At 34.9% G+C, this 12,663-nt stretch overlaps 1 protein-coding gene across 1 annotated transcript in view; it reads right to left on the bottom strand.

Moving 5' to 3' along the window:
• The window catches only part of LOC145257940 (uncharacterized), a 55,579-nt gene that overhangs the window by 13,612 nt on the left and 29,304 nt on the right, over positions 1 to 12,663 (bottom strand). Inside the window, exon 2 of the mRNA XM_080115699.1 lies at positions 8,752 to 8,821. Within this exon, the coding sequence (XP_079971825.1) occupies positions 8,752 to 8,821 (70 nt within the window). The remainder of the gene's footprint in view (positions 1 to 8,751; positions 8,822 to 12,663) is intronic.

The raw sequence follows: 12,663 nt of genomic DNA on the forward strand, positions 1-12,663 counted from the left end.
GAAATTTGTACAAGGTTTAAATTTCATTAAATCTAATCCACAGCATAGTTACGGTGACGTTCAGATCACTGAACACACGCTTTAACCTGAAGAATAAAGGATGATTGACATTTAGTAATAGCGAGTACTACACTTTTGAAAATAATGGCAGCATCACGATGCCCTTCTTGAATAATAACGTCCTAGAAAATATCGCGAACTTGTATTTACTTTCTTCCCAAGGTTTATCCAGTGCCCCCGAAGAAGGAGCACTGACCTTTTAGAAAATTGTCTGGAAAACCTCGTTGGCATTCCCCAGATGGAGGCACCTCAGGCAGTAAGCAATAAACTTACTTCACCTTAAAAAGGGTAGGTAAGGCTTGTGTGAGCTGGCCTCTTAGGTCTATTCAGGACGAGTACATCGGCTTAATAGATACGAGACCACTAAATAGCCTGGTTCCCGTTGAACTGATGATCGAGAATGGATCGTTGATTGTCATGTACCTGGCTATAATCTCTAAGCCAATGAAGTTGCGGAGAGACAACCTCAAAAATGTTGCAGGCTGATAATCGTAAATTATAGTTGTCCTTTAGATAATCATTTAGAATTTTTTTTTAGATACCATCTACTAGTGATGGGACGATGCCAATATTTTTCACGATTCAGATACAGTAACCGATTCCGTACTAAATTCCCTATTTAACTATAAAATATTTAACTATAAAATATTTAACTATAAAATATTTAACTATAAAATATTTAACTATAAAATATTTAACTATAAAATATTTAACTATAAAATATTTAACTATAAAATATTTAACTATAAAATATTTAACTACAAAATGTTATTTTGTCTCAATTAAATTCAGACTACATCACTTTCTAAAAGCCACCCGCCATTTTTTTTTTATTTTAGACTCAAAAACGAATGGCACCAACAGACTTTTATGCGCCCACATAGAACTATACATAGTGTTAGCGTCTTAGGCTGTCCAACGTAAATAAAAGCTGAATCTATCAGCGATCATGCAGCGCCAGGTCGTTCAGTACAAGCTTATTCAATTTCGCATGATTATTTTAATCCATTACAGATTAAGTGCATATCGTTTTTTGTTTTTTTTTTTCTTGGTAAACGATGATTGCGTTCAATGGCTCTCGTGTGTGTTAATGGCATACAAGCAAAAGTAGTTCGCATTCGAGCTGTACACACGAGCAGTTAAAATGAAGTATTTGAATTTAGCTTATGAAAAACATTTGGAGTTGCTACTACCAATCTCTCTCATATACATTATATATATCATTTGCAAAGGACAGAAAAATTATAACAATCATTTATTTAATTTCAAAATAGGACCGCCCAAAAGTAAGGGACAAAATTGAGAAAAACAATGTCAACAGTATGCTATATTCATTTTTTTTTATTTCCTCTAAGTCTTACTTAGTCATTTGTAAACGTTGCATCAGTCGTCACCATGGCGAAACGCCAAAAAACTTGATTACTCTGCGAGACAAGCTATTGTGAAGCTACACAAGGAAAAGCACATCATTAGAGAGATTTCAGAGAAAGTGAAACGTTCCAATAATGTTGTAGTCAGGGTTGTTAAATCCTACAATGATACTGGCAAAATAGTGCTTTTAAAATCGGCAAACTCCGCAAAACTTCGACAAGAAAAGATCGAATAATGCAGCGTATGAAATTAAAGGACTGTTTTAAGTCTTGCACAGAAATTAAATGGGTTATGAATAATACCTCATGTGTTAATATGTCAAGACAGACTGTTTCTAGACAACTGCAAGAAATAGGGCTGTTTAATCGAACCCCAGGGAAGAAACTACTTGTTAGTTTGAAGAATAAGAAATAGAGATTAGAGTTTGCAAACAGGTATGTAATTTGGACATATGAAAATTAGGCAAAAGTATTTTTCAGTAATGAAAGCAAGTTTAATTTATTTGGGAATGATTGTAGCCAAAGAGTCGTATTGGTGAAAGATTAAGTGCAAAGCGTATTAAGAAAATTGTTAAGTTTGGGTTAGAAGCGTCATGGTATTTGGAATGTTTTCTAGCCAAGGTGCAACGCCTCTCGTCCGGTTACAAACTCGTGTAAACGCGCAGATCTATAATATTTTATATCGTTCAATATCATGTGCCAATCATACAGAATTCCGGTTTCGATACGGCTACCTTTATGCAAGAAAATGCTTGATGTCACAAGGCAAAAGTGGGAATGAGTTAATTTAGCGGGCAAGATTTCGTGGTTATGGATTGGCCACCGCAAAGTCCTGACTTAAATCCAATAGAAAATCTTTCGAAGACCCTAGGAGTGAAAGTTATGGAAAGAAATCCTACTAACACGAAGGATTTGTGGGTGAAGCTTCAAGAAGAATCGTCTAAAATTAGTATCGACAATTGTCAAGAACTAATTCGTTTTTGTGGTTGAAGATGTGCAGATGTCATTGAGAGCAAGGGTTCATTTACTAAATATTGATTGTACATGTATTGTTTATTGTTTTTTGGGTTGTTTACATTGTTTTTCTCAATTTTGTCCCTCACTTTTGACGTTCCAATTTTTCTATCCTTTACAAATGACTCAAATTTAAGCATGTTATTATGGATGATAACGACTACCAGTTGACAGAATTTCAGTTTTTCAGTTACTTCTTACAAATATTAGGTCTTAAAAGTTTGTCCCTAAATTTTGGACGCTACTGTATGTATATATAAGTGAGAATGTGCGTGAGGACATTTCTGAATCTAAATACTCGATGAATTTTTTATCTATGAACTTGACGTTTGGTATATAGAGTATTCAAACATGTGCAAAACGTTTGAATCGGTTTTCATTCGGAAAAACGGGCTGCTAAGGAATCAAAATTAAAAGGATTGAAACTTGGAGGGAAGGTCATCGGATTTTGATCTGTTCCTCGAATATTTCACAACTGCGCATGCGAGAATCGTTCACGTGACAGCCTTCTTTATGTTAATAGATTTTAAACCACTTTATTATTAGGTTTTGGTTTCGATCCCAGCTCGAAATTTTTTTTTTTTTACTTACAAGAAGTAAACTGTTTAGAAAAACCATACTCGCGTGCACATGTCTCAGGTTCTTTACGTTGTTTTCTTTTTTTTTTTACTTCATTTTTATAAACGGAATTTACCGCTACGTTTAATACGAAATATGACTTGGGTACGAAAATAAAACATTCAGCGCTCCAGCCTTAGTCGTAACCGTTTGAGCTGTCGTCCGACAGATAAGAAATAATTAAAAATTAACCTACTTTAACGTATAAACATATTTGCGCATGCGACCAGGGGCACTTTAAGTCAGATTTATGCTTGCCATGTTCCAATTGTTTAAAACCTATGATATATGAAAATTTATATTAAAAAAAAGATTACAAAATGTATAAACGTTTATAAATTTTCTTTATTTGTTTTCTATTGGTGACGTGCAGGAATACAAATTATTATTATGAAGAAGATTTTAACAAACTTTTACAAGTACATGATTTTCGCCCGATCTTCGGTCTTCAGGGTAATGAAAATGATGCGCATGCACGGGCGAAAAGGAGAAAGGAAGAGGAAAGAGAAGAAGGTAGAGCCAATAAGAAGGTGCCACGTCAGTCAAATACATATACATACAAGTACGCACATACACATATGCATACAATGCATATATACATATAATAAAAATTAAACAGTAAATAAATATAAAGAAACGAACATTTAATTGTCTAATATTTAAAATTCCAACGATAGGAGGATAAAAAAATTACTATCAGAATAGTAGCAGACACTCGCCATGAAGCAAGCGGACAAGATGTGTTTTGAAAGAAACAACTTACTTTATAGGCTTGTATATATTTATCAGCTGTTTTCACCTGTGAAGTAATTCATTTCGAATAAACGTTAATGTCTGTTGTCAAGAGAGAAGACGCGCCTTTCTAGGGCCTTCCTCATCTTAGTTTTTTACTTGCAGAGGAGAGGGTTTATCGGTTTGGGGGGGTGAATTTTATTGCATTTCTTAGTTAATTCTCACGGGAACTTTTAAATAGTCATGTATTTTGGGGGTGTATTTCATCTTACAGATAATAGCGGGGCATCAGGAGAGAACAAAGATCCAAAGAATATAAGACGTTATGAAGAGAGACATTGTAAAAACATTTGCAAGCCAACGGCTTTTTTTTCGTTCGAAAAAGAACCAAAACGTCGCTTCCAAATGCAACTATATTTTAAAGATGAAAAAGGAGCGTTTCGTATCTATTTTATACTTTTTTTTTTATTTTATTTATTTATTTTTTTTTCTTCCTTTGGAGATTGTAATGCTGGGTATGGGGCAGCCAAACCAGCTGCCAACATTGCCCCGCTTTTTTATTGAAACTAACCGAGAGCTCTTTTACACATGCGTAAACAAACAAATACGTATATGTACATACACACACATATGTACGCACAAACACGCATACACATACAGATACACACATACACAAATGTGTACGTATGTAGATACACATATAGACAAATATACATTCATAAACAAGACTACAAATATACATAAGCATATATAGGGAGGCAAAGAGAGAGAGAGAGAGAGATGGGGGAACGGGGAAAGAGATACTTGTGCGGGAAATACATGTATATACAGTAATGTGAGGAAAAAGAATACTTAGGGAAATTAAGAGTTTTGAAAAAACGAACACATACGTGCACACAAATACGTCTATATATACATGTGTAAATGCACACACACACACACATATATATATATATATATATATATATATATATATATATATATACACACACACATACACGAGAATATGAAGAGGAATGAAATTTAGAGAAAATGTGGAGGTTTGGGAAAGAGCTTGCTAATTAGGAAAAATAAAAGGTTTTCCTCACCCTACCGTGCATATCCGTTCTAAGGAAAATGTTTATGGTAAATCTGTTTCTATAGAACCTGTAGTCATTAAGTAATCTCAGGATTTTGTTAAGGCCTGAAGTGTGCGTGGTGAGTTTTAGAATTATTTTTTGTTATGTATTTTCTTCTGATGTTGTGTATAAAAATTGGATGCGATGAGGTTGTATCTGATGTTGTCCATTGTGTGGTTTGGTAAATTGTAATGTACATCTACTGATTGCTGTGTGAATTTGATTCTAATGATATGTTTGTGGTTGTTATGGAGTAGGCAGAATTCCAGGCCTGTTCCCCCCCCCCACGTAATTGCTTTTTGTGCATTCGGTTCAGTATAATAAATATACTATATTTGAGCTATTTGAGCTGAGAGAGGAGAGTTTGCGTTTGATGTTGGAGCCCGGAGAGGTGAATATACTCTTGGTGTTTATGTGTTAACATATTAGACACCTAGGCCTGTTGCATGCTTTATTTGCTTGGGGTATGGGTGTACGGTTTATCTGAGTAGATGTTAGCAAAGAATGTAAAGGAGCTCTCGTTTTGCACAAATGGGGGGTTTATTATATATTGTGCTGAGTGTAGGGTCCTGTTGTAGTTGCTTGAACAACTATTTTATAGGGTTGTCTTTTGGTATTTAGTGTTATTGTTGAAATCAAAAACCATATTCGTGCAGATGTTTTGTTCATTTTGTACGTTAGTAGATTATGTCTGCTAATGTGCAATGCTCTGTTGATCGCTTGTTTTATTGTGAATGGATAGTTGCTGTGCAGAAAGTGATTAGTAAAAATGCCTACCCGTGTTATAATCGGATGGGTTTATACATATCATTTTACTTCGTAGGCATTGACTGTATATGAGGTTTCTTTTTTTTTGTTGTTGCGATTAGGTGGCAACTCTTAAAATATAGGAAATTTTGTCCGTCGGTGGGTTTCGTGTGTAGCGATGTGTTGATATTATTGGAAATGTTAACCAGATGTCTAAAAAGTGGAAGTGTGTTGTGAAGTGTTCAGTTGTGAAATTTATACTGTTATGACAGTCGTTAATATATGTGTTGCCAGAAGTCAATCAGTGTCTCTTCGCCTTGTAGCCAAATGACAAAGATATTATCTATGTATCTGTAGTAGTGTGATGGTTTAAAGTGGTATGTGTGTATGTATTTTTGTTTGAATGTGTACATGAAAATGTTGGCATAGCTGGGAGTCATTTTAGTTCCCTTGTCTGTGGCCCTTATTTGTAAAATTTGTATATATATATATATATATATATATATATACTCCGATGAATTTGGGTTTTTATATACTGATATTCATATAAAAAACCCTTCTTTTTACTTATTTACAAAGAAAATGCAATTTTGTTATATATGGGTAGAGGAATTTCATTTAAAATATCTTGGTAATTTTCATATTCTTTTAAACATTCATTTTAATGAATTCCCTATTAGTTTTTTCGGGGTTTCTTATGAGATGATCATCTTTAGTTTACTATTACGTGCAATTATATTAATGCAGATATTTCACATGATTTATCCTTGCGTAATATTTGCTTTCTATATATATATATATGTGTACGTATAAATGTATTTATTTGTTTAAAAACCTTTGCCTACCAAACTCCTGTCAGTTTTTGGTCTACATACATGAAACTTAATATATAGGATATTCTACGCCATGCGAATCTTTATATTTGGATTTTAGCCGGGGAAAATCGGTGCAAAATATGGAAATCAAAAAAAGTGGAATTTATCAGGTGAAAGTCGATCGACCGCATTACGAATAAGATGCGTAACGTAATAGATATTCATTCAGGTTTTAATTTTTAGCTTTTCAAAAATTGTCTTCATAGCATTAACGTCAACGGAAAAAGTAAATCATAAGCTAACCGTTTTGATTTCGATTCTCTGTGGTGTCGCACGAGTCATTTATTTTCTTTTTAATTTTTAAATCATTACTATATATTAGATTGGACCCAATATATAAGTACGAAAGCTGCATTAATCAAAATATCATATTCAAGCGTATTGTACGACCTGGCTATGCCGGGCAGCCTACTAGTGTGTGTGTATGTGTGTGTATATATATATATATATATATATATATATATATATATCCTATTATAAATTTTCGCACTGTCTGTGTGTGTGTGTGACGTGGTCTGTCTCAGTCTACAGGCAATCCACTCAGGCACGTAAGGTACCGAAATGAAGCTTATGACCCACCAGATGTTTTAGTGATATTTATATCCATGTTTGGTGTATAGAAATGCAAAAAAATAACGATTTACTACACAACGTTTTATTTACTGTATACTCTTCCGGTATTCACCGGAAGTTATTATCTCCCTTGGTTAATTCGATTTACTGTATGTGTGAGTAAGTGAGAGAGAGAGAGACACAGAGAGAGAGAGAGAGAGAGCGAGAGAGAGAGAGAGAGCGACAGACAGACCGACAGGCAGTAGGTAGGTGGGCGGTTCGAAATGAAGCTTATGACCCAGCGGATGTTTTACTGATATTTATATCCATGTTTGGTGTATGGAAATGCAAAAAAAAAAAAAAATGTAAAAAAATAACGAGTTACTAAACAACATTTTATTTACTGGATATTTTTCTGGTACAAGAACTTAAGTTTGCCCAGCTGGGCAAACATGGGTGCTTGTATAGACAACAACGGTCCACAAAAATGTAATCATTTGACCCGCCTCGCGCTGCTCTGCGATCTTGCGATTTGAGGGAGATGTAATGTGACATGATTTGTTTTATAAATTAGATTGTAATTTGAACTTAACATATCAACAAATACTTTACCCTTTAAGTGCCATTGGTTTCATTCAAAACAATAGCTTTGCGTTTGGTACGGCTAAAAATTGATAATATAACCGACGTATAATTTTGATAAACACAAATGACCTGAAAAAAACCCTTGTACAGAGAGACCTTAGACCAATGGTTCTCAACCTTTTTTAAATCATGACTTTCTTTTCTTTTTAATGTATTTTGGTGACCCTTTATAGCTTATTTTATTTTTCAGTAATGTAAATAAAACCAAAAACATATATCAACAGTTTATCTTGAAGGAAGACTGAACCGATATTAACGTTACATGTATCATGTGGGTCCACATGGACCCGGGTTGAGAATCATTGCCTTAGACACTCGAGGAGAGTTCTATCCATAGGCATTCAAGTTCTCTTCTAGGCATCCTCTATGTATGTTTTTTGTGTTATATGAGGCAGCATAAAATAAACATAATGTAATTCTCTGGCTATATAAAAACCAGGTACGGCCAATGATGGAGTACTGTTGCCACATCTGGGCAGAAGTTATTAGAAGAAGCTCATCCTGCATTTACAGAGTTCAAAATAGATTTCGTAGCTTTTCTCTTCCTTGCAACCCTTTTCCCCACAGAAGAGACGTTGTGAGTTTGTGTGCTTTATCGTTATTTTCATGACAAGTGCCTGTCTGAGCGTCAATCTTTGGTCCCCACCCTGCCAAACTTCCACGAAAAAACACTCGTCTAGCCAAAACCACTATCAATAGTTTCCTTACTCTTTATCCGTGCCTAAACCTAAATGTAGATTCCATGTACAAAGCTTCTTTCTTAGAACTGCACGCCCATGGAACTCTTCCATTGGCCTGCTTTCCAGCTGACTACAATCTGATTAACGTAAACAAGTTCTTGATTAACTGTTCCCCTAAGTAATCCAACTTACAAAAATTCCACTACTTATGTTTACTACGCTATAATCACATTGACTTATGTATGCACATTAACCCTTTTCCTCGAGTTGCTTCCGAGAATTGGTATGTGGTGATTCCTATGTGAAAAAAAAACGACTTACAAACATTTAAGATACTTACAAGCTTTGCGTGTATACGTAGGAATCGTTCATGTTGCCATAGCGTTTGTCCAACGTGATGTAATATTTGTCTGAAAGCAAAAGTAAAAAAAAAAAAACATTAATCGAGTTATCACCCATTAACAAATAAGTATATGCACTATTCACGAGTTTATAACTTAAATATGGTCCAGCCACTGTAATGTCAAGGATAAAAGAGAAAGGTTACGATTTTAAGTAACGAAGGGGAGAGGAGAGATAGCATGTGGGGAATATAATACACACAATATATAATATATATATATATATATATATATATATATATATATGTGTGTGTGTGTGTGCGTGTGCATCTATATCTAGTTTCTTAATATGCTTATCGGATTTTCACACATACACACACACATGTGTATATGTAACGTTACCTAACATGTAGCCTCAGTCGAAAAGTAAACAAAGAATAGAAAAGATTTGCTCTTTGTTGCACGACATTTATCTCCAACTAATGTCATGCTTGACCTTTCCTTACGGATGTCTTCTTGAATGTTGTCTTGAACATCATCCACGTCCCTAACATGGTCGTCTTCTCGAACGTGCTCTCTCCTTTTTAGTCTTTTATATCCTTGCTGTGACGTCATTTTGATCACTACTCTGTATTTGCATATGGCCGTCCGCGCTATGGTGTATATATATATATATATATATATATATAAAACACTCCATCTGTTGACAAGCTTCTGGGTCTGACCTTCATTCCTCAGCAGATATGGAACCTGTACATCAAACCTATTGCTAAGGCTGCTGGAAGAATGGTGGGATCGTTCTACCGTTCCAGTACATATCTCACTGCTGATGCAATTCTCTGTGTTAAAGCCAAATGTGTCCAAGGATGGCGTATTGTTTTCATACCTGGACAGAAGCTGCGAGAAGCAGATGATCCTGCTTTAACAGTTCAAAATAGACTTCGTTGCCTCGTGGGGAATGCCCTTTTCCCTTCCCTTCAACCTCTTTCCCCACAGAAGAAACGTTGCAAGCCTGTCTCTGCTTTGTTATTTTAATAGCAAGTGCTCGTCTGAGCACTAATCTATGCAACCCTTGGGCTGACTTTCACGAAAAACCACTCGTCTATCTGAAACCACAATCAATTTCCCAACTTTTATCTGTGCCTAAACCTACATTCCATGAACGAAGCTTCTTTCTAAGCATACCTGCGGAACTCTTGTTTTCCTATTTTCCAACTTACTACAATATTTTTGCCTTCAATTTCTTTTGTGTGTGTATATATATATAAGTTTCTGTGTGTGCGTGTCTGTGTACATTTCCCTACGCAATAATTGTCAATTTTTAGTCTACAGACTCGAGATTTGATATACAGGGTACTGAGATTTGGGAAAATCGATGTGATCGGTTTTCGGCCAGAAATTTGGCGATTTAGGGGTTAAAGTTCAACGATTTGACCTTTGAGAACTCTACCAAACTCCAAGAATTTTGGGTCTACACACCTGAAATTTTAGATATAGGTTCCTTGGACATGGATCTAACTTAACCTGATTTGAGCCCAAAACAAATTTAAAGGGATCATAATAGGGGTCAAAGTTTAAAAATTTACCGCTTTTTTTTCTCAACATACACCTCCAAATACCCGGGCACACATGCTAGTATATATATATATATATATATATATATATATATATATATATATATATATATAGTATGATGTATACAGCTACTTAATTCGATGGTTCCTGGTTTAATACCAGGGTTGGGATGAGTGCTGGTCTTGTCACGCTGCAGGTTTCCGTAGTCAATTTAAGTGTAAATCTCATACCCCGGCATCAAAATAATTTGAATTTGATGTATGCGTATTTTCGGAACAAGCAAATGTCTAACGAAGTAATTCATTTGGTGGAGGGATAGATGACCATCTTGACCATTTTATATTCCAACAAATAGACAAGTTGTACGATTTGATCTGCTGTGCGCAAAACGTTTCGACTTATATCTTCTGGAACTCGGGAATTTTTTGTTGTCGAACTTGGTAACCCGTACGGAATTTTGAACGGGGTCTTTTATTTAGTCCATGGGTGTAGCCTGCTCTCGTTCCTTATATATGACTTGCTAAAAGTCTTAATCAATTAGCATTTGTAATTATAGTGTTACCCGCACTGAACCTTCGAATTCCAGTGTCATTGAAATTTACTTATTACGTAACGAATAAAGTACAAAATAAAATTCAGTTCTATGTTATACTCGTTAATTCAAACGATACAAGTAAATAGAGAAGTTCTCATGAATCATAAATATTAGGCTTGACCATTGTTATTGTGAGAGTCAGAAATTCTGATAGATGTAATTATTCCGCCTATTAAAGTGTACACATCGGAAAATATTTTCCGTGAATAACTTGTGAGTTCGTCTTATAACCGACTACGTGTCTAGAAAAGATATCTGAAGAGAACGACATCCTCGTAATAATTTTCATTGCTTAGAAGACAGCCACACTCAAAAGTTGGTCGATCAGCTATATAGCTGCTGTTTGCAAAACATCTCGTATCAATCAAAAAAAGATTAATTAGAGAAGATTACAAACAAGGAAAAACAAATATTTAATCTCAAGGACTGATATTACGATTGAGGCGATTGACAAAGTTGCTTACAAAACGATAAAATCTGCTTATAAATATTTTTACGATTTCTTTTTCATGTTTTAGTAAAACAGAGTCGTTTTTTTTTTGTATGACTTCCGTATTTAATAAGTCATGAATTTGTTATGATCAAGGTGCAAAATCAACTTCGCAATCTAGTCAGGGGTGATCTGTTCTTTTTCATAGAGGCCCTTTCCTCACGAAACCAGTCGTTCCTAATCTGTTTATGCTGCAAGGGGATTGTTAGGGTATATGCACGTTTGAGCCTAAGTTTCTGATCTTCCTGTAAAAAAGCATTACATCCTTAAACCGTCTAACTATAAAAGCTGAAAGGGCCCTGCATTATTTGGACTATTCAAATTCTCAATTTGAGTGTTATTATCACGTTTCAGTTAACAGGAATTATGTTAAGGCATGAAGCCACTTAATGTAAGGACCAACAAAATACAACTTCAATAAAAAAAAACAATTAGCCAAAGAAGAGTGTTATAAGACAACCAAGTAATAGACAGCTGAGAAGTAGTCGCGCGGTAATGAGTTCACGCTCTTCAGATACTTACAAAGAAGATTCCATTCGATAGTCTTTCAACCTAACGGAAACGTTTGAACCCTTTCGTTACTTTGCATCTGAATTTTTGAGATGATAATTCGTGTTATTTGGATTATTCGGATTACTGTTCTTACCTTGAGCATTATTCTCAACGTTTCAGCTGATGTAACCTCCGACCTTCAGGTGTATGTTGTCGAACTGGAGGATCTTTCTGATGAACTCGGGAATCTGCATGTAATTCCAAAGGATCATTTTACTTAATCCAGGGAATTTTGAACGACCCCCTTACTTATATATACACGGAATTTTTAACGGAACCCTATATTTATTTCTATGCTCCAAAAGTGGGGTGGAGATTACATCGACCGAAACGTTGTGAAAATAATACTTAAGATAGGAACAGTAGCCTGAATAATCCAAACAATAAAAATTATCAAAATTCACCTAAAAAAACTTCAGAAAAATTCTTCAAAGATTTTTTTCTCTCTATGCACTGAAAACCTAATGTGAATTTTCTGAAAAGAGTTTATTTCTAAGAATTTCCTATATGTGGAACACGATAATGCATAGCTGCTTCCCAACTGAATACAACAATGTTATCTTCTTCAAGTCAAATGCCAGCCGGTATTCTTTAATCGCATTCTTACGTAACCAATTAAGGTCTATTTAATCTACTGTTCACAATTGTCTCTTCATCACTCAACCTATAATCTCATTGACACTTAATATCGAGTGGGTT

This window comes from Euprymna scolopes, chromosome 3 (genome assembly GCF_053919585.1).
Source record: "Euprymna scolopes isolate OS-2025 chromosome 3, ASM5391958v1, whole genome shotgun sequence".
In the NCBI taxonomy this organism is placed as follows: Eukaryota; Metazoa; Mollusca; class Cephalopoda; order Sepiida; family Sepiolidae; genus Euprymna; species Euprymna scolopes.